The 21060-nt window shown below is 46.6% G+C and overlaps 1 protein-coding gene and 1 long non-coding RNA gene across 4 annotated transcripts; one reads left to right on the forward strand and one right to left on the reverse strand.

The window, feature by feature from the left end:
• Positions 1-5800: 5800 nt before the first annotated feature.
• LOC120646329 lies at positions 5801-6462 on the reverse strand. Its single transcript, XR_005664384.1, has 2 exons — positions 6120-6462; positions 5801-6037 (listed from the first exon to the last, which is right to left on the reverse strand). It is a non-coding gene; the product is annotated as an uncharacterized LOC120646329 (long non-coding RNA).
• An 8623-nt stretch (positions 6463-15085) lies between these two features.
• Positions 15086-18607, forward strand: LOC120644759. Of its 3 annotated transcripts, none has more exons than XM_039921461.1 (9): positions 15086-15304; positions 15402-15716; positions 15875-16012; positions 16130-16216; positions 16289-16326; positions 16407-16454; positions 16759-16830; positions 17439-17581; positions 18148-18607. In XM_039921461.1, exons 1-9 carry the CDS (start codon positions 15174-15176, stop codon positions 18202-18204), a joined length of 1029 nt encoding a protein of 342 aa, XP_039777395.1. In that variant the 5' UTR covers positions 15086-15173; the 3' UTR covers positions 18205-18607. The 3 variants fall into 3 exon arrangements, with proteins under 3 accessions (XP_039777395.1, XP_039777394.1, XP_039777396.1); XM_039921460.1 differs by having other exon boundaries at positions 18155-18607; XM_039921462.1 differs by having other exon boundaries at positions 18329-18607.
• The last annotated feature ends 2453 nt before the right edge of the window (positions 18608-21060 follow it).

Below are 21060 nucleotides of genomic sequence, written 5' to 3' on the forward strand. Positions count from 1 at the left end.
TCGATACCGGTAAGTCTAGTACTGCCTCGCGTTGAAAGTACAGAACTTCATCACCACTCCTTAGGGCGAGTCGGGTAGTCGCGGAGAATTGGGTTGCATGTATTTACTTTTGGTGGTCTCTCGTTGAGCCCGGCTGACTATATGTAGGTGGGACGGTTCTGTAGTTCGAGGCGGGGAGGGGAATGGTTGGCTCGTATCGTCCGACGGGGCAAATGCGTGCCGTGTTGGTTAGGTCCACCTTGCAAGGTTAAATCGAATCGATTCGCCGTCAGTCGCTCTTGGACATGGGCACCTTGATCATTGTGTCGCCTCGTAGTGATGAGATGAAAAATGAATGATATATGGTTATGATTACTTGGAATGTTATTATATGTCTCAACATGTTTGCTCTAGATATGCTAATGATAGATGATGGTTAAGTTATATAGAATCATGAGCTAAAATATGGCAAAATAAGGATTCACTTTAGTCGTTGTTTTCCGCAAAACTATCTATCAGACAAAAAGCTTTGCATGTCTAGATATGTGGGCTAAGTATACCCAATAGTCGGGTAAGTCTTGCTGAATATTAGTTACTCAGGGCTTTTGTTGAAATATTATTTCAGAACACTCAGACATAGACTTCTGTCCCTGCTGCGTTAAGTTCATCCGCCGGGATACAGAGGGATGGGAGGTTGTGGAGCCAGACGCTTAGTTAGGGATCTCCCTAGGGTACACTTTTGATAGTTGTAGGGCGCCATCAGATTCTCATTCATCACCGCTGTCGCTTTTGCCGGAACGTGTCAAGGATACGGCGCCCTTTGAACATGAGGAAATAAAGAGGGCTTTATTTCAAATGTTTCCTACAAAGGCACCAGGGCCAAATGGCTTGCCGGCACATTTTTTCCAGCGCCATTGGGAGCTATGTGGTGAGGAGGTAACTAAAGTAGTCCTACGGGTTCTCAAAGGAGAGGATGGTCCGTCACTGATTAATAACGCTTGTATTGTGCTTATACCAAAGGTGGAGAAGCTGGAGGAGCTGGGCCAGTTCAGACCCATAAGCCTGTGTAATGTTATTTATAAAATTGCATCCAAGGTGATGGCGAATAGGCTGAAAATTGTGTTGCCAGAGATTAGGGCGACTGATCACAGACAATATTATTACAACTTACGAATGCATGCATTTTATGAAGAAGAAAAGAGCTCGTGGGAGCAGATTCTGTGCACTTAAGCTGGATATGAGGAAAGCTTATGACCGGTGGAATGGGACTACTTAAAAGCTATTATGCTCCGGTTGGGCTTCCACCATTTATGGGTGGATATGATTATGAAATTGGTAACTACAGTTTCTTTCTTAGTTTTATTTAATGGAGATTGTTTGGATACTTTTGCTCCATCAAGGGGGATCCACCAGGGGGATTCGGAGGTCCTCTCGTGCCTCCTAAAATCTAGATCTCAGTCATCGAACCTCAGTGGAATTAGTGTGGCAGCATCAGCTCCGATGGTTAGCCACCTTTTGTTCGCAGATGGCAGCCTGCTGTTTTTCAAGGCAAATAGGGAGAACGCGGATGAGGTGATGGATGTACTACATATCTATTGCCAGGCTTCTGGGCAGAGGATCAATATAGATAAATCATCTATACATTTTGCCAAAGGGGTGAGTGGAGATATCTGGGATGAAATCATGAACTCTCTAGGAGTACATAATGAAGCGTTGAGTGAAAAATATTTGGGCATGCCCACGGATGTGGGCTCTTCGACCACAGGAGCTTTCAAGTACTTAAAAGATAGGGTGTGGAAGAAGGTTCATGGCTGGATGGAACAATCTCTGTCAGCTGGGGTTAAAGAGGTGCTGATGGCACAAGCTGTGCCGACTTGCTCTATGTCTTGCTTCAGGCTGCCACGAGGTTTATGCTAGCATATTGACGATTTGCTCTGAGGCTTTTGGTGGGGAAGCAAGAAGGGTAAAAAGGAAGACGTGCTGGGTTGCATGGGAAGAGATGACGAAGCCAAAACACATAGGAGGACTCGGCTTTAGAGATATTGAGCTCTTTGATCTTGCTTTGCTTGCTCAACAGGCCTGGAGAATTTGCAAGAGCCAACTTCTCTGAGCGCACGAATCCTAAAAGCAGTTTACTTCCCTAAGTCTGAATTCTTGAATGCGGAAATCGGCTCCTCGCCATCCAGAATATGGCGAGCTATTGTCGATGGCAAAGATGTGCTCAAGAAAGGTCTAATACGAAGGTTTGGGGCTGGCGAAGATACAGATGTTTCTGGCATGAATTGGCTGCCAAGGGATGGATTGATGAGGCCGGTGAGCTGCATCAGCACCACACCGTCAAGAAAGGTATGCGAGCTGATTGACCCAATACTGAAGATATGGAATGTGTAGGCTCTAAAGACACATTTCATACCAATGGACAGGGAACAGATAATTAGTATACCACTGACCACCCGAAGACAGCAAGACTTTTTGGCATGGCACTATGAGAAATCTGGGGTGTTCTCAGTTAGATCGGCGTACCGGATGTTAGTCAACAACTGAAAAACAAGAAATGACTGGATTGAGCACAATGCTGGCCGGTCGGACGTGAGAGCAGAGCAGAAGGAATGGACGGACCTGTGGAATGTTAAAGTCCCATCTAAGGTTCGTGTCTTCCTATGGAGGCTCGTGAAGCAGTCAATACCAATTGGAGATGTCCGACATCACAGAAACATGGCGCAAAACAGCAGTTGTTCCATTTGTGGTGGACAGGATTCATGGAGGCACTCTTTGTTGGAATGTAATATGGCTAAGTGTGTGTGGATTCTGCAAGGAGAAGAGTTATTGGAGTTTATCAGACAGGCGTAGAATAATGATGCTCGTGGTTGGCTGCACAAAGCTATGGGAACCCTCCAGCATGGGGACCTTGTGCGGCTAGTGATCACTCTGCGGTCAATTTGGCATGCAAGACGAAAGGCGATATATGAAGACATATTTTAGAGTCCACTCTCGACTCACAGTTTTATAGAAAGATTCCTTGTGGATCTGGAAGGAGCAACACCGCAGATAGAAAGGAGGGGTGGTGTGCAAGCCAGTGCCTCTCGCTGGATTCCACCTCTGTGGGGAATGATGAAGGTGAATGTAGATGCTGTGATCTCTAAGAACTTGTGCATTGCGACTATGGCGGCGATTGCGAGGGACGAAAGAGGATCTTTCCAGGGAGCATCAGTGCTTTGTCATGGAAGGTGTTTCGTCCCCAGAAACGGCAGAAGCTATGGCCTGTCGAGAAGGTTTAGCGCTTGCTAAAGACCTTGCATTGCAAAAGATCCGGATTGCCACTGATTGCGCAAACGTGGTAAGGAGTATACAAGGCCATGGGACGGGGCCCTATGGCCACATCACCAGGGAGATAAAAGCAGAGATGGCAAGTTTCACGGAAGCTGAAGTCGGAGAAGAAAGTCAAATGGAGAAGCTCATAGTTTGGCTAAGAGTTCAATTTATAATTCAGTAGGTCGTCATGTTTGGTTGTTATCTCCTCCTGATGGAGTTTGTACCGGTCAACCTAATATATGAATAAAGGCCGTACATTTCTAAAAAAAAACTAGCTACTCCCTACGTTCCAAATTATAAGTCATTCCAAGAATCTTGGAGAGTCAAAGTTTTTCAAGTTTGACCAAATTTATATGACAAGATAATAACATTTATGATACCAATTAAGTATCATTAGATTCTTTGTTAGCTATATTTTCATAGTGCACCTATTTGATGTCATAAATTTTTATATTTTTCTCTATAATTTTGGTCAAACTTTGAGATGATTTGACTCTCCAAGATTCTTGGAATGACCTATAATTTGGAACGGAGGGAGTACTTCGTTTTTCCTTCCTCTCACAAAAAAAAACTATTTCATTTTCCCAAAAACGCGATACGAATCTACGATACAGCATCAGGCACTCAAGACTAAGGACTCAACGTGACATATGTTGCGCAAGTAGCGGTAGCAACTGAACAAACTCAACTTAACAGTAGTCGGCATCCAACGACACCGGTATAGTTGTCCATTTGGCCCGCAGCCCGCTAGCACGACACGAAGCCCGAATTTTTGGCCCGGCCCAAACTCGGCACAACCCAAAGTCCTACGAGCCCGGGCTGGACCGGCCCGATAACCCGTGCCGAGCTTGGGCCACAACCGTGGCACGTCGGGCGGCACGGTCCGGCCCGTAAAACAATGGTCGGGCTAGTCCGGCCCAGTACCTGGGTCTTTCCTGTACCCCCAGCAGCCCAGCCCCTAGCGCAAAGAGACCCACTGGCCAACCTGCCCAACCTGCCACGAGCTCCCGATCCCCACTCCCAATTCCTAACCCTAGCTCATCCCCAGTCTCCCTCCTACTCGCCTCCTCAACTCCATGTCTCCCTCCTCTCGGCTCTGCAAAAGCGGCGGTTGGGGCCGGCGGGTGCGGCGGCGGCGGCGCGTTGGGCCAGCAACAGCCAGCGGGAGCGGCGGCGGCAGGCGCGCGGCACGCTCCGCAGCGGTAGGTGTGCGCGGCGCGGCGGGCTCCGCGACAGCGGGAGCGGCGGCGCTGCGGAGGCGGGTGCAGCAGCGCAACGGGCGTCGCGAAGGGCGGGCGCGACGGCGGCAGGAGATAGGCGCGGCAGGCAGCGGGCAGCGGCCTTCATCGAGCGCGGGTGACGGGCGGCACGGGCACGATGCCATAGCGTGCTTTTTGGGCCGGGCCGGCACGAAGAGAGGTCCGTGGGCTTGTGCTTGGGCCGAGGTCACGACACGTTGGGTGGCATGGCCCGGCCCGTTAGCCTGGTCGTGCCGGGCGTGGCCCGATCAGGTCGAGCTCGTGCCAGCTCGGGCTCGGGCCGGACCGGGCCGGGCGGCCCGAATGGCCATCTATTGACCCCGGTAGGTAGGTGGTTGCTTTGACTGCCTCAGCCTCCCAGAGCAAGGCGTTCAAAGTTCAACCTGCACGCAGCTCAAGTCCTAATCAACGCCGCTGCAGTCAGCAAGTATTCCAGAAGTTAGTACAATGAATAAATCCAGCAATGCACTGCAAAATGCAAATGGAGGTTTCTGATCATCAATAGATCAGAAACTATGACAGCAGTACATTGATGGGATAGATGAAGCTGCCGAGGAAGTATGGACGACGACGGATGTGGCCGGCGGTGAGGGAGGAATGGCATCGAAGTCCGGCATGCCGAATGTAGGTGGAGGAACAGACGGGCCGGCGCCGTTCCACCCGGCGTGTGCGGATGCAGTGAAGGTGCCGTAAGAGGCATCCTAGCCGGTCGCCAACGTGGATCCCAGCGGAAGGAACTGAAATGGTGCCGGTCCACAGCTGTGCTTTGACGGTCTGCCCTCGATGTCGGAGAGGCGCGTTGCCGGATTCGCCGACGCGGCGCTGGGTGTGGCAACTGGGATTGGCATGGTGGTAGCAGACGGAGCGGAGGTGGTTGGGGCGGTGGCGGCGGCGGTGGAGGTCCAGACATGGCGGAGGTCACTGATACCAGATTGTCAGGACCGCTAAGACCACGCAGGTTGCAGTTGTGGGATGTTGGCGACCGGGGAGAAGGATCCCGGTGGCGGCGCTGCCGCGACGCCATCCTGACGCCGGCGTCGAGCAAGAAGAGAACGTGAGCGAGATGCAAGATCTAATTAATCTACAACTTAACTGTCTTACAAGATATCTTAGCATACATATATGACTCCGCTAAGGCTGATACACACGATCTAAAAAAGCTAACTGACGAGGAGCATGCGTCTGGGCGCCAAGTCCTGTTCGTCTCCTTCAGCCACGCTTTTCCTTCTCCTTCTCTCGTAGACTTGGCCGGTCATAACAACCTCACTGCATGGTTAGTGTGAAACACACTATTACACTTCCTAATCAAGAAGCAAAGAGAAAATGAAGCATAAAAATTCCACAAATCTAAACAACAGTTTAAAATTTAAGAAGTTTAACCAAGAACAGACAAGATGATCGAATATTTTTTAATCAGTGATGGATTCAACCAGTAGTAGTCCTCGAGAATGGAGCACCATGCATTGCCAATTCACCTGCATTTGTCCCTGTTGAGACACCGAGTTACTTAGTTTTGCTCCTAAGTACAAAACATACTCTGAGACTAGAGCAGCAGTTTTTTCAATTTACCTGCATTTGCCGCTGATGGCATTCCAGGGTCTCGAGAATTGCGAGCCAAGGCACCAACCGTAGTCTGTGATACTAAGCAGCAGTACTACCTGCAGCAAGTTGAACAGTTAAGAATAACAACACATGAACTTATTAAATGCATAGAAACATTCCAAAGCACGACGAGGTTGTTATACATGACAGTTCTGAATCCTTATGCACGCAAAGCAGGCAAAGTTGTGAACCAACCAATTGAAAACCAGCATAAATGGACCATTAATTTTTTAAAGGTAATTCTTCTAAAAAATATAGTTAACAATGCTCATAAGGAACCTGACCGTAATATATTGGTTCAAAGAGCTCTTGGAATGAATAGAAATATTATATTTCAGAAATCTGCATTAGGCAAACAGCAGCCAGAATTACCAAAAGCTGTGTGTGTCACCGCTGTCGCTTTTGCCGGAACGTGTCAAGGATACGATCCATTCCAGATGTTCCTTCAGAATTATACAGCGTCTTATAAAATTCCGTCGCCATGGCCCCCATCTCCTCCTCATTCTTCGTGAATTGACCATTTGGTTTTTTCAATCTGGAGATACGGTTCTTGTTTCTGCGCTGGCTTGCTCTAAGATGAAAGAAGCGTGTATTCTTATCTCCTGCCGCCAGCCACATAATACGTGAGCGTTGCTTCCACGTGATTTCCTCTCGGTGGTTCAGCTCCATGATTCTTTCCACCAATTTGAGCTCAGCATGTGAAGGACCACCGGCTCATGTAGTGTCTGACCGGAGACGGTCAAATTCTTCATTTAACAATTTTAGCTCCCGACGAACATGCCCAAACGTATGGATCCCCCACTCGCTCAGGCCGCCAATGACCGATGTCAATTTGTCGTGCAACTCCCGCAGCGTATGTGCCTTCCCCGCTCCCTGCCAGGTCTGAGCCAGCATAGCCATAAAATCATCGTGAGAGTAAAGGGCCCAACATTTTGAACTAGAAAATCTAAGGATCGGGCCCTAAAAGGGCCGGGCTCTAAACATATGTATTTTTGAACTAAAAATTTTAAGGGCTTTATTGGGCTGTGAAGAGGCCATTAGGGCCATGGCCCATTACCACCCCTACGTGAGACTCCCACATCAATTCATATCTGAACAGCTTCTTTTTATTTCTTCTTCCTCGCTCTTTCTGATCCCATCTGAGAAGAATGGGTTCATGGTCCGAAGCCGTTGCAGTAAGATGTGATACCCGCGCTAGCGGAAACCGCGAGCACCAGTCAGCCGTAGTCAGTGCACGATCCAGTCGAACACGACAAAACGAACCGCCAGCTACTCTCTTTTCAAAAGTCCACTTTCATCCCTCATAACCGAGGTCGTACAAACCACACACATCCACCACTTCACAGAAGCCTGCAATTTGAGCATAGCTCCTGTCTTGCAACCCCATGTGCTCATCTCTGTGAAGGACTTCATTAAAATCGCCTATACACACCCATGGAAGGTGCGATGATCCCTTGATAAATTTCAGCATGTCCCATGTTTTATGGCGCTCAACAGTTTGAGCTTCTCCATAAACACATGTCAATCTCCATGGCTCCCTCCCGTTCTCGGTGACAATTACATCAATATGATACTGCGAGTACGGTAAAATCTCTACTCTAGTATTATTATTCTAGAAAAGACCAAGTCCGCCACTGTGACTTGAGCTACTAACAGCAAAAGATTGATCATAACCTAGAGTATTTTTCAGCAACTCCACCCGTGCTTTATGAACCTGAGTTTCTAGAACACAAAGTACCGTCGGAGCAAATTTCTTCGCGAGCTCGCGAAGCTCCCTGACTGTCGTGGCATTACCTAGGCCACGACAGTTCCAACTGAGACAACTCGTTGTTTCGGGTTCTTCCCGATCACTTCATCCGCCGCCATTGCTGAAAGAAAACCAATCTGCACTCCGCCAGACTCTCCAATCTCCGCCAAGGCCGGGTAGCCGAGCTAGTTGACCCCTTGATCAGCCCGAATAGAGGAACGGAGGAGAGCAGCGTGCGTGCGTTGGGGCAGGAAAAAAGCCTCCGACGGCTTGTCGCCGTCAGAGTCGCCGTGCCCTAGGAATTAGGTCCGCATGTGCCGGCAGCCTACCACCACCGTTGCAAAACGAAGTAGCTTTTTTTATTTGAGGGTACCAGCTTTATTCATATATTAAGGTAGTTGGTACAAACTCCATCCGGAGGAGATAACAGCCACACATGTCTTCCTAATGGCTTATACATCGAGCTTTTGGCCAGCCTGTGGGCATCAAAATTTGAAGCCCTACTTTCTTGGACGATCTCTGCCTTCTCGAAGCTTGCCATTCCCTCCTTGAGCTCCTTGATGATATGGCCGTGACAGCCCATCCCAGGTCCTCGCATGTTCCTCACTGCATTCTCACAGTCAGTTGCAATTCTAACTTTCCTCAGCATGAGGTCAGATGCAAGAGCGAGCCCTTCTCTGCATGCCATCACTTCTGCAGTTTCTGGGTCAGAGATCCCCTGCATCACAACCACCGACTCTCCCTAAAAACGGCCAGCTTTGTCCCTCGCGACTGCAGCCATTGTCATAGTACTTGAGTTCTTCGATAGCGCAGCATCTACGTTTACCTTCATGGTTCCTTGGGGGCGGAATCCAGTGTGGAGCCGGCGCCGCGCTTCCCTGAGTTTGCGCCCGTCCCTTCTGTTCCACCTGCGGTGTAGCTAGCTCCAAGTCCGCAATGAACCGCTCTATGAAGCTGTGAGTCGACAGGGGACTCTGGAAAATGTCTTCATGAATTACTTTCCGTCTTGCGTGCCATATCGACTACATCGTCACTACCAGTCGCACAAGGTCCTCTTGAGAAAGAACTGCTATTGCTTCATGAAACCACCCACGTGCATCATCATGTTGGGCTCGGCTTATAACCTCCAGAATTTCCTCTCGTTGCAGTGCCCAGACACACTTGGCCATGTTGCACTCCAACAATGCATGTCTCCAGGAATCTTGGCAGCCACAAATCGAGCAGCTGTTGTTTGGTGCCATGTTCCTATGGTGTCTTACATCACCAGTTGGGATAGACTGCTTGTCAAGTCTCCATAGGAACACTCCGACCTTCGACGGAACTTTTACTCCCCACAGGTCTGTCCAATCTTTCTGATCTGCTCTTACATCGGACATGCCTGCATTGTGCTCGATCCAATCCGTCCTTTTTCCCGGTTACTGACCAGCATCCGATACGCTGATCTGACCGAAAACACCCCTGTTTTTTCCATAGTGCCATGCCCAGAAATCTGGCTGCCTTCGCGTGGTTAGGGGAATATTCAGTATCAGTTCCCAATCCATAGGTATGAAGTGCATTTTCAGCGCCTGTATATCCCACACAATGGACAATGGGTCAATCAGCTCACTAACCCGTGTCGGCGGCGTGTCACTGGTGCAGCACACAGGCCGCATCAATCCATCTCTAGGTAGCCAATTCATGCGTCACACATCAATGTCCTCCCCCATTCCTATCCTGCGGATCAGCCCCTACTCAAGCACCTCCTTGCCATCAACGATTGCTCGCCAGACCCTGGACGGTGATGGGCCTAAAGCTGCACCCAAGAAATCTGCATCAGGGAAGTAAACAACCTTGATGATTCTTGCACTAAGGGAGGAAGGCTCCTGTAAAATGCGCCACGCCTGCCGGGCGAGAAGCGCAAGATTGAAGAGCTCGAAATCTCTGAAGCCCAAGCCTCCCAAAAATTTGGTTTTGTCATCTCCTCCCATGCTACCTAGCATGTTCTCCTTTTCCCCTCCTTACTGCCCCACCAGAAACTACGGAGTAGGCTGTCTAAATCTTGGCATAAGCCCCGCGGTAGCCTGAAGCAAGACATCGAGTACATCGGCACAGCTTGCGCCACCGCCTTGATTAGTACTTCTTTGCCACCTGCCGATAAAGTATGTTCCATCCATCCTTTAACTCTCTTCCACACCCGATCTTTCAGATATTTGAACGCTCCATTGGTTGCGGTACCAACATCCGTAGGCATGCCCAAATATTTCTCACTTAGAGCCTCGTTATGCACCTCAAGAGTGTTCATGATCTCGTCTCGCGTGCTTCCACTTACAGCCTTGGCAAAAGTGTATAGACGACTTATCCATGTTTATTCGCTACCCAGAAGCTCGGTAGTAGATGTGTAACACATCCTTCACTTCATCCGCACTCTCCCTGTTTGCCTTGAAAAACAGTTGGCTGTCATCTGCGAACAATAAGTGACTGACCATCGGAGCCGATGTTGCCACTATAATTCCACTGAGGTTCGATGACTGAACTCTTAAATTAAGGAGGCACGAAAGGCCCTCCGCTGCTAACAAGAACAAGTAGGGTGAGATTGGATCGCCCTGACGGATCCCCCTTGATGGGACAAAATTTTCGAGTCAATCCCCATTAAACAAAACTGAGAATGACACTGTAGTTACCAATCTCATAATCATGTCAACCCATAGCCGATGAAACCCAAGTCGGATCATGATAGCCTTTAAATACTCCCATTCGACTCGGTCGTAAGCTTTCCTCATATCCAGCTTAAGAGCACAAAACCTGTTGCCACGCACTCTCTTCTTCTTCATAAAATGCATACATTCATAAGCTGTAATGATATTATTTGTGATTAGACGGCCTGGAACAAAGGCTGATTGTTCTTCCGAAATGATTTCGGGAAGAACAATCTTTAATCTATTCGCCATCACCTTGGAAGCAATTTTATAAATGACATTGCATAGGCTTATAGGTCTGAACTGACCCAACTCCTCCGGATTCTCCACTTTTGGAATTAGCACAATACAAGTCTTGTTAATGATTGACGGATCATCTTCACCTCTTAAAACACATAAAACAACTGTGGTTACCTCCTCACCACATAACTCCCAATGCCGCTGAAAAAATGTGCTGGCATTCCATCTGGGCCTGGTGCCTTTGTCGGGAACATTTGGAATAAAGCTGTCTTTACCTCCTCCTGATCAAAAGGTGCCATCAGGCCCTCATTCTTTGCTGCTGTAACCTTTGTTGGGACTGTGTCAAGGACCCTCTCAATATCTATAACTCCTTCTGATCGGTATAGCGTCTTATAGAAATCTGACACCATATCACCCATTTCTTCCGCATTTTCAGTGACGTGTCCATCCGGCCTCTTCAACTTGGAGATACGGTTCTTCTTCCTCCTTTGGCTCGCCCTAAGATGGAAAAACTTTGTGTACTTATCGCCGGCTGCCAGCCACATGATCCTGGAGCGTTGCTTCCACATGATCTCTTCCCGATGGTTCAGCTCCATAATTCTTTCCACCACTTTGAGCTCAGCTTGTGATGGGCCACCAGTACGCGTGGGGTCCGATCTCAGCCATCCAAGTTCGGCGTTCAGCGATCTCAGCTCCCGTCGGACATGGCCAAATATGCTATTGTCCCACGCACTAAGACCGCCAGCCACCGACACCAGTTTGTCATGCAGCTCCTGCAGTGTGTGTGCCGTCCCTGCGCCCTGCCAGGTTTGAGCCAGCATTGAAGCAAACTCATCATGGGACTCCCAAATTACCTCATACTTGAAAATCTTACTTCGTCTTCTCCTTCCTCTTTCCGGTTCCTGCTCCCAACGGAGCAGTATTGGATCGTGGTCCGATGCTGCTGCAGTAAGATGAGTTAGCTGCACCAGCGGAAAACGCATACACCAATCAGCTATGGCCAATGCGCGGTCCAGCCGAACGCGGCAGTAGGATCCCCCAGCAACTTTCTTCTCAAAGGTCCACTTACGCCCCTCAAATCCGAGGTCATACAGCCCACACACATCCACCATCTCACGAAATCCTGCAATTTGCGTGTGGCTGCGCTCTTGAACGCCACAATGTCCGTCCCTATGCAGAACTTCGTTGAAATCTCCAATACATACCCAAGGTAGATGCGATGAGGCCTTGATAAATTTCAACATATCCCATGTTTTATGTCGCTCTGTGGTCTGATCCTCCCCATAAACACATGTCAACCTCCATGGTTCCTTCCCGTACTCCGTAACAATTGCATCGATATGGTACTGCGAGTACGGTAAAATCTCCACTCTAGTTTTATTATTCCAAAAAATCCCCAGCCCGCCACTACGGCCGGAACTACTGATAGCAAAGTAATTATCAAAACCTAGAGTACCTTTTAACGACTCGACACGTGCTTTGTGGATTTGGGTTTCAAGAACACAAAACACCGTCGGGGCAAACTTCCTCGCGAGATCGCGAAGTTCCTTGACTGTCGCAGCATTGCCCAGAGACCACGACAGTTCCAGCTTATGCAACTCATTGCTCTGGGCGGCGCCCCGTACCGGAGCCCGCCATCCACTTGATCTCCGGCAAACCAGCGCTCTCCTCCTTCTGCAGGACCATGCCCTCTCGCTCCGTCTCGCTGAGCTCGAGTTTCTGGAGCAGTTCTTCCACTTCAACATCCCTCCTTCCAGCCGTCGCTTGCAATGAATCCGCTGCCATGATCCACTCACTGCCGACCCCTTGTAGATCAGATCTCTCACCTGCCAAGGCCAGTAAGCTGAGTAAAATCAACTCCTTGGTCAGCCCGAGCAGAGGGAGATCAATCGGATCAAGAGGAGGGCACAGTGTCGGTGGAAAGCCTTCGACGGAGATGATCACCGTCAAAGTCGCCCAGCCCTAGTCGCCTAGGTCATAGCTCTCGCCTAGCGGCGAGCAAGTCCTGCGCTAGGATGACTGCCAGCCGAGAGATGCGGATGGGTGGGCTAGTACAGAACTAGTCAGGTTGGCGCGCTACGCGCGTCTATACCAAAAATGTGGACCTAAAATATTAATAGAAAGATATTATCCGTTACTATGTTCGAAGCAACATCGTATCGATGTATTGAGTTAGATCTAAAAATTACAGTAAAACGGCATAGTAGTTTTGTGTCTAAGAGCGCGCAAATCTCAAGCATTGTAGTATAGAGGTACAGATAATTTTTTCTTAGGAATTTTTTTTGTGTTAGTAGGTATAGTTTAATTACTTTAGTATGAAAAAAAGTAAGATTAGAAATGAATGAACATTTTAATTATATTTTGTGGATTTACAGAGGGAAATCAAAACCCAAAAAGTAGTACAACTACCACATGTAAATGTAGTATACAAAGTTTAGTTATTATTTTTATAGGTAGAAAATAGTTAAATATATTTTGTATTGTCAAATAATGGAAGAAAAATATTTTTTTTAAAATAAAGAGACTAACTTAATAGAATCGTGGGCCCCATGTGGACCCGCCTGAATAGTACATGGGCCGACATGGGCCCGCCTGAATAGTACGTGGGCCCACGTGGGTCCCGCATGAATAGTACGTGGGCCCACGTGGACCCCGCCTGAATAGTATGTGGGCCCACGTTGGTCCCACGTGAATAGTATGTGGGACCCGCATGAACAGTGCACGACCCCCGTGGGGCCACGACTTAAGAGGCCCCAAATCTTGGCCCTTTAGTATAGTATATGTACTTAATGACCATTTTCTAAAACGAAGTAGCTAGTGCCCCAGGTCGTCAGTAGTACTGCTGGGCCGTTTCAGCCGCAGTGCTGTGAGCTAGCCCGCTTGTGCAGGTAGCCCATGGCCATGGGCCCGCGAACCGCGCTCCTTTTCTGAATCCCGTGGTGTTGTTGGGTCATTTTGATCCATGCCACTACAATTTCTTGAAGTTGGATTTCATGTTGAAATCCATGCTATTGAGTTGCATGATTTTGAACGTGACACCCAATTTCACGGAGTTGTGGTGGCACGAATCGAATTTTCCCCTTTTTTTTTTCTTCCCCTGGCGACTGGGCCCCCTCCAAGCTGCAGCGCGCAGTGCAGGCGTGCGAGTTTTTTTAGGGCGTGCAGGCGTGCGAGCTGCGCAGTGTCCAACTGTCCATCAATCATCAATTCACCATTCACCAAGCACCTTTTGTTTTTTGGGAAAGTAAACGTGCAAAAAATGTTCTTTTCTGCATTAGTGACTGCTATCAATACATTAATACTTGGCATTTCTTTTTACTGATATTTTTATCTTTATTTCGTTTATTTTTAATTTCTATCTATTTTTCCATATTTAAGAAGGTTTATGCTTAATGTATACCAATTTATTTGCATTTCAGACTCATTAGTCGGCATATGAAACAGTTTAGCTATAACTAACTTGTTCAGCTCATCTTCATATTCCATTTGCATATAAAATAATTTATTTGCCAGGTGGATATATTGCTAAAATTATTTATCTACGTGTAACTAATTCGTTCGCACTATCAAATTATTTGTTCGTTTTGTAAATTAAATTGTCCGACCATGTTGACTTATTTTTTTTGCAATATTTATTTTTATTATTTATTTTATATAATCAAATGTTCGTTCTACATTATTATTTGTACGGTGGGGTTTACATTTTTTGTGTATAAAAATAACAATTTGTTCATGTTGTTAAAGTTTTTGTTCCAAGTATCTGAAATTAATTATTTAAATTAAAAACTATTTAAAAAATATCATGCAAATATATGCAAGTGTGGTTTTATTTTGAAGATCTCATTGCAAAAAAAACTCAATAGTGCAATCGAAATTTAATTTTGATTCTTAGTTTAGAGTCTATAACTTTTTTTTAATCTTGCAATTACATGCATGGATGATGATATCATCAATTCTGTTTTTAACTTGCATGCAAACATACGGCCTCTCTTCATCTCATTCTCACCGTTAAGAAAATATCGCCCTAAAGATCACACGTTGATCCGTCAAATTAATTCTTTTAACAAAATGAGACACGCTTTACGTACATTCAAATAATCATCGAACTAGACTAGAATTAGTTATTGGGCTTAAAAACGGCCCAATTAACTGATGGGTCCCGTGGGGTGGGGAGGAGCTGGTGGGTCCCGCGGGCAGGTGGACCCGGGGGGTGTGGGGGCGCTCGCTGGGTGTGGGGTGCGGGGGAGGAGGGGAGGGTTCGAGTTGATTTCTTCTGCCGCCGCTCAACCATGATATCTGGATCCCCAGATCGAAAACCCCAATCGAGTCGATTCCCTCGTACCAGCGGTCGGCGGAGCGATGCTGGCCGTCATGGATTGCGGCGGCGACGGGCTCGCCGGCGCGGCGGAGCACCCCGCCGTGCGCCGGATCCGGCACCGGCGCCTCCTCGCCTTCCTCCGCCACCAGGGCCTCGAGCGCACCTTCAGATCGTAAGCTCTCCAGCTATCCTCCGATCCCTCTCGCTCGCCCCGTTGTCTTGGCCATCCGCGACCGTTTCATGGATGCTTCGTTACTAATCTGCCGCAGGATGGTCGACGAGACGAACGCCTTCTTCTCCGCGGCGCACCTGCAGGACTGCATGAGGCGAGGCCAGTGGCGCGCCGCCCTCGGCTACCTCTGGCGCTTCGTGCAGCCGGAAGACCGCCGCCTGCTGAGCCTGGAGGCCCAGGTCCTGCATCTCTTCCTCGTTGCGCACAGTTGCCTGGCGGATATCCTCGCCGGCACCCAGGAGATGAAGAAGGCGGCCGCCTTCTTGTCCAAGCACCGCAAACATGGCCCCCAGGGCATCCTCAGGATCCATTCAATCCTGCTCACCGCACTCCACGCCAAGCAGCATCTCGTGTGCGTACATATAATTCGTAGTATTTCATTTGATCTCTTTGCCCGTCAATTCATAGATCTGCAATTCATCTGCTATTGTTGTTCCTCGTACCAAATTTTGTATTCTCGGACTCGCTCCTTGCCATTAATGAATGAATATAAATAAATACCTGTAATAGGGCCTCCTGGGAGCACGTGAGGTACCGGGCGGCTGAGATTGCCTACGACTTGGTTCTCAGGACCCCAGAGCTGAAAGGCGTGGTGCTCCAACCGGCCGGCCCGACGAAACCAAGCAATGTGCTTCCGATCTGCTCCAGGTAAATTTAACTGAAAAATTCCTCACTCTCTTTGGTGTCTTCTGCATCTACACTAACCTGTTGATCTCCAGTTCGAGTGACACTTGGTTCATCATTTGATTGTAACCTTTGACACAGTACTGGCCGGAGTTATCGCAGGAAGAACCACCTCCGCCAGCCGCAGGCATCTGCGCTTGCCAAGCGCTATCTTCGGAGGAGGGAGAGGTACGTTACAATGCCTCTACTTGTTCTGAGTGTTTGTCCCATACTGTGTTCACATCCTTACCTCTTTTGCAGTCTGCTTTCTTCAAGCCACTATAAGGAATCAGCTAATGGTATGGTATCCTTTTCTTTGCATCATCTTGTATTAGCAATTGCATACGAGTGACAGTTAATGATGATGAATGCTTTTCAGAGGCAGAATTGCATGCCAAGACAGCAACCTGGATAGCGGATATTCTTGGTAAATACTTACTGTTCCTTTTACAAGTCAGTCTTGCATATGCATTGACCTTGTGTGGGTGCTCAACTTCATGCTAGTGTTTGGCAGTTTGAATGCACCTGCAAGGTATGATCTTAGTCTAGTGTACATGATAAACTGCCATGATTAAACTAGAGCAGATTGACCCAACTGTTTACCCTGTTTGGGATCAGACTGCTCCGGCTAAAACAGATCTAATGTCTCCATTGTCACTTTTCTTTTTTTGGGATTGATTGTGTATGTTTGTTTGTGTTGTGCCAACTTAATGGACTTATTTGGCCTTCAGATGAAAGTTTGAAAGCTGGTAAACATCAGGAGCTCCACCAGACGCATCCAGTTCAGACAAGTGAGAGTCAAGGTAAATTTATATTTGTTACATCAACTAACCTCTAGTTTAGAAAGTTGATTTTGCTTTGGATGTGTTGTTTCTTGATGAATTTTAGGTAGTATTTCTGTTGCAAAATTATTAGCAAGAAGCTTTCGATCGACATTATTTGAAAATGGAGGGAGATCATCTTATATTGACACCTTTGCAACATATGAGCAAATGATTTTTCCTTAGCTTCATTTCCCCGTGCTGATGACCAGAAAATATACCAGTGATTGCAATATAAACCTGAAACTATTCTATCAGCAGGGATTTTCTGTTTCAGTCAGTGTTTTGCCATATTTAATGTGTCCACGTCCTACTTTATCCATTTCTTTTGTTTTGTGTTCATGGTAGTTCTAAAACTGAACTTGAATCAGTGAGGTGCTAAGCTTGCACACCTGATAATAATTTCTTAATATTGCACCTACTTGGTAAACTAAGTTTATACTTCCAAACATTTTTTTCACTCTTGGTCCTTGAAATGCTAACTGGTAGAAAACACCATGCACAAATATGATTCAAAGGGCATGTTGCCCTGGTATATAATACATAATAAAGATGATCTTTGATAAGTTTTGATTTTAACTTTTTGTCAGGCACAACTAAGCATTCGAGTCAAGTAGGCAGTACCCAAGACTTGAATCCAAGGAAGAACCCAGTGGATGTCACTGCTTCTGATGAGCACAATCAATATCCAAAAAGGCAACAGACAAGTGGTGCTTTTGCTGAAGCTAGCATGGTATAATACTGTTTTTTTTTTACTTTAATTTATGCATAGTGACATGATCTTTTATTTATTCACTAGACTAGAATGGCAAATTATGCTTTCAATCGGTAGAAGGTAGGGTATTATTAATTTTTTGAATAAAAATAGAATATGCTGTTATGCAAAGTTGATTGTGTCTGGTAGGTTGAGTGGGATTATTAGAAGGTTAAATCAATAAGATAACGCGTGGTACAGATGATTGGAGTGTGGGTTTACTGTTTTATGCATAGTGACATGATCTTTTGTTTATTCACTAGAATGGAAAGTTATGCTTTCAATCGGTAGAAGGTAGGGTATTATAAATTTTTTGAATAAAAATAGAATATGCTGTCAATTGTCATGCAAAGTAGATTTTGTCTGGTAGGTGGGATTATTAGAAGGTTAAATTAATAAGATAAGTACAGATGATTGGAATGTGTTTTACTGTTTTACTCATGGTGCAAGAGTGGAATGTTTGAAGTTGTTTTCTGCCATGGGTATTGTTTGCAATTTTTCTGAGTAATAAATTTTACTTGTCCAAATGATTCCATTTTACAAAGCTTGTAGGGCACCTCACCTATGCGTCCTTGGTGGTTGGTACTTTTTTCAACTTCTGATGCATCCATATTACAACATGATGCATGAACTTGGATGAAATAGAAGGCATTGACTTCTTGTATAATCCAGTAATGACGTTCATTGTTGGACAATACTAACTGGTGGATACTTGTTGGCCTGCAGCCACCAGTGATTTGGACTTGAGCGAGGTATTATTGCAGCATGAACTTCGAGTGCTCAGCTGAGACATCGGAGTGTTGTTAGATGTATACTACCATCAGATATTCAGTTGTTTAGTTGCTACTTCTATGTTGAGTCCAACTATGTTATGTTATCAAATTATTAATGAAGTTGATGTTGCTACTATCACTGAGAACTTACTGTTATGTTATCGTGCAACTCTCCCATACAACATATGGGATTGATGAAGTTACTCTTATATTATCTCAAATTATTAGCTTTTTTTCCTTTTCTAATAATTAGTTGTTTTGGCTTTTCAGATGCATTGATTTTACTATGAATAGCAACCCTGTCTCAAAATTAGTCGTTTTGGTTTTTCTAGATGCATTTATTTTACTATGCATAGCAAAAATATGTATCTAGAAAAGTTACAATGACTAATAATTTGAGACTTATTATCATAAGTGCGCACAGTTTTGACTAAAGGAGTTGACTTAAAAAGAGGTGACCACGTATGCATGTATACTATCCGCGCCATCTTTGAGCTAGCTAGTGCGGATGCCGTGGGGTCCAAAAGTTTTAGAATGTCAAATCATTAATTTCTTTTTGATAAGGTCATATATTATATTATGGATGCAGAAAACTTACAAAGAAGCCCTCTAGAAAGGACCAAATTACAACAGCACACGCGTCCAAAAGTCCAAGAAGGGTTCCAGGACACGAGCACACGCGTCGCATAGCACACGAAACCCATGACCACGTGTCGAGGAGCTGTGAAGTTGTCGCCGGTGAGCAGCTCACCGAAGAGCGGGGGCAACAGAGGTGTGGCACATGATACTAGGACGTAGGAACCTTTGCCAAGCAAAGGTTGAAGACGGGCGAGGAAGCTGACGCTGACTTGCATCTCCGGTGAAGCCAAGATTGAGGATGAAACTGCCACCGAAGGATGAGAAATCAGCATCCACAAAATCCTTGGTGGCCGGCTTGCCGCACCGACAGTGACATTGGCTACATGGTCAGCCATCCCGTACGATCCTGCAGCCTCATCATCAAGCAAAAACAATACCGCCACTAATTCATGTAGATCTTACCAACCAAAATACGTAAATAGAGTCAACGTGGTCCATTGTCCTTGAGGAAGGTTCCTATGGATCGACAGGAACGTCGCAGTTGCAGCCTCCGCACGGAAGATCGCCATGCACCGGAGCAGTAGGAAGCAAGGAAGCAGTTCGGCCCACCAGCGCCAACACATTCGTCAGAGACCTTGTGGCGGCACAGTAGACACCCCTTGTTGCTCAGCATTGGTCTGTCAGCGATAACCTAGTGAGAAAGTGTAACAACCCGGCTCGGGATAACGGCTAAGATCTACTTTACAAGTTGAGTAAATCACATCTGTTAATTAATCCTCTTGCGCTTTCGTCCTCGCTTCGCGCAAAAAAGATCGATCCGGAATTAACTAGCTTCCCGCGACCGGTTATTTAAGCTGGTCGGTCCCTTTCTCAATTTCCAGTATGGATCATCGGTCCCGAGCTACAGTACCGATATTAGGCCCGGCCCAATTTGGCCCAATACTGTTCAACTTGGCCCACTAGCCCACTTAACAAGGCTGGGATGTCACGGAAAGCAGAGGCTTCCGGGGTGCCGATTTGGATCAGGCGAGCAAGGAGGGTGACGTCGCTGATGTAGTCGTTCCGCTCCATGTCACGGGCGAACCGCTCTATAATACTGTTGGGGGTCTTCACATTACATTGAAATTAATATATTCATGAATACTCCAAGCAGCCATTAAGTATATTTCATTAATTGCGTAGAGTTTGCAGTTGGATACTTTTTTTTAGCAGAGTAACTCCCAATAACTAAGCAGCCACAGCTTTGCTCCGAAAGGTATGAACACTGCAACAATATAACAGAACAAGGATTTCTGTGCCTTGAAATGAACGACCATTAAACACTTTAACTATTTCACTTTGGTACAGTAACAATTAAGCAACGAAAATTCAAAGGAAAACAAAAATCCTTGTTCCCTATTCAAAAGTGCTGTGCACTTATCTAGGCTAATAAGTTTAGAAAAGCACCGTCATATAACATGTGAAAGAAAATTTTTGCATAACGATAATGAGATCCCAATCCTTCTGCCCAGTCTTACATCTCAAAGTCACCTGCAGTGCCCACCTGATCGATATCATCCACCCCAATGTCATCATCTGCTCCCGCTTGAGCATCAGTTATATCCTCAGGTACATCACAATTTTTATGAAATATTCCCAAGTCACCTCAAGAGAAGGGTCTCCTTCACTTGTGACATCAGCAGCAAGAGGTGCAGGGTAGTGACCTGCATCCTCTTCTGAGGGCGGAGGAAGAGCATTTCTTGCTGCTGTGGCAGGGCACTGTTCCTTGCTGAGTTGAATAGCATTGCCTGATTGTAAGTCTCCTTCACTCGTGACATCAGCAGCAAGAGGTGCAGGGTAGTGGGTAGTGACCTGCATCCTCTTCTGAGGGCAGAGGAAGAGCATTTCTTGTTATTGTTGCAGGGGACTGTTCCTTGCTGAGTTGAGTAGCATTGACTGATTGTAAGTCTCCTTCACTTGTGACATCAGCAGCAATAGGTGCAAGAGGTGCAGGGTAGTGACCTGCATCCTCTTCTAAGGGCGGAGGAAGAGCATTTTCGGACATAACGTTCACTTCATCACTGACTCGTACAGCAAGTTCAAGGTGCTGCTGCTGCTGCTGCCGCC

The sequence above is a fragment of the Panicum virgatum genome, chromosome 8K (assembly GCF_016808335.1).
Source record: "Panicum virgatum strain AP13 chromosome 8K, P.virgatum_v5, whole genome shotgun sequence".
In the NCBI taxonomy this organism is placed as follows: Eukaryota; Viridiplantae; Streptophyta; class Magnoliopsida; order Poales; family Poaceae; genus Panicum; species Panicum virgatum.

Coding starts and splice junctions, on each gene's coding strand:
- LOC120644759 (XM_039921460.1), top strand. CDS start 15,174: ATGCTGGCCGTCATGGATTGCGGCGGCGACGGGCTCGCCGGCGCGGCG. Junction 16,327..16,406: donor CTATAAGGAATCAGCTAATG/GTATGGTATCCT, acceptor AATGCTTTTCAG/AGGCAGAATTGCATGCCAAG. Junction 17,582..18,154: donor CTTTTGCTGAAGCTAGCATG/GTATAATACTGT, acceptor CAAAGCTTGTAG/GGCACCTCACCTATGCGTCC.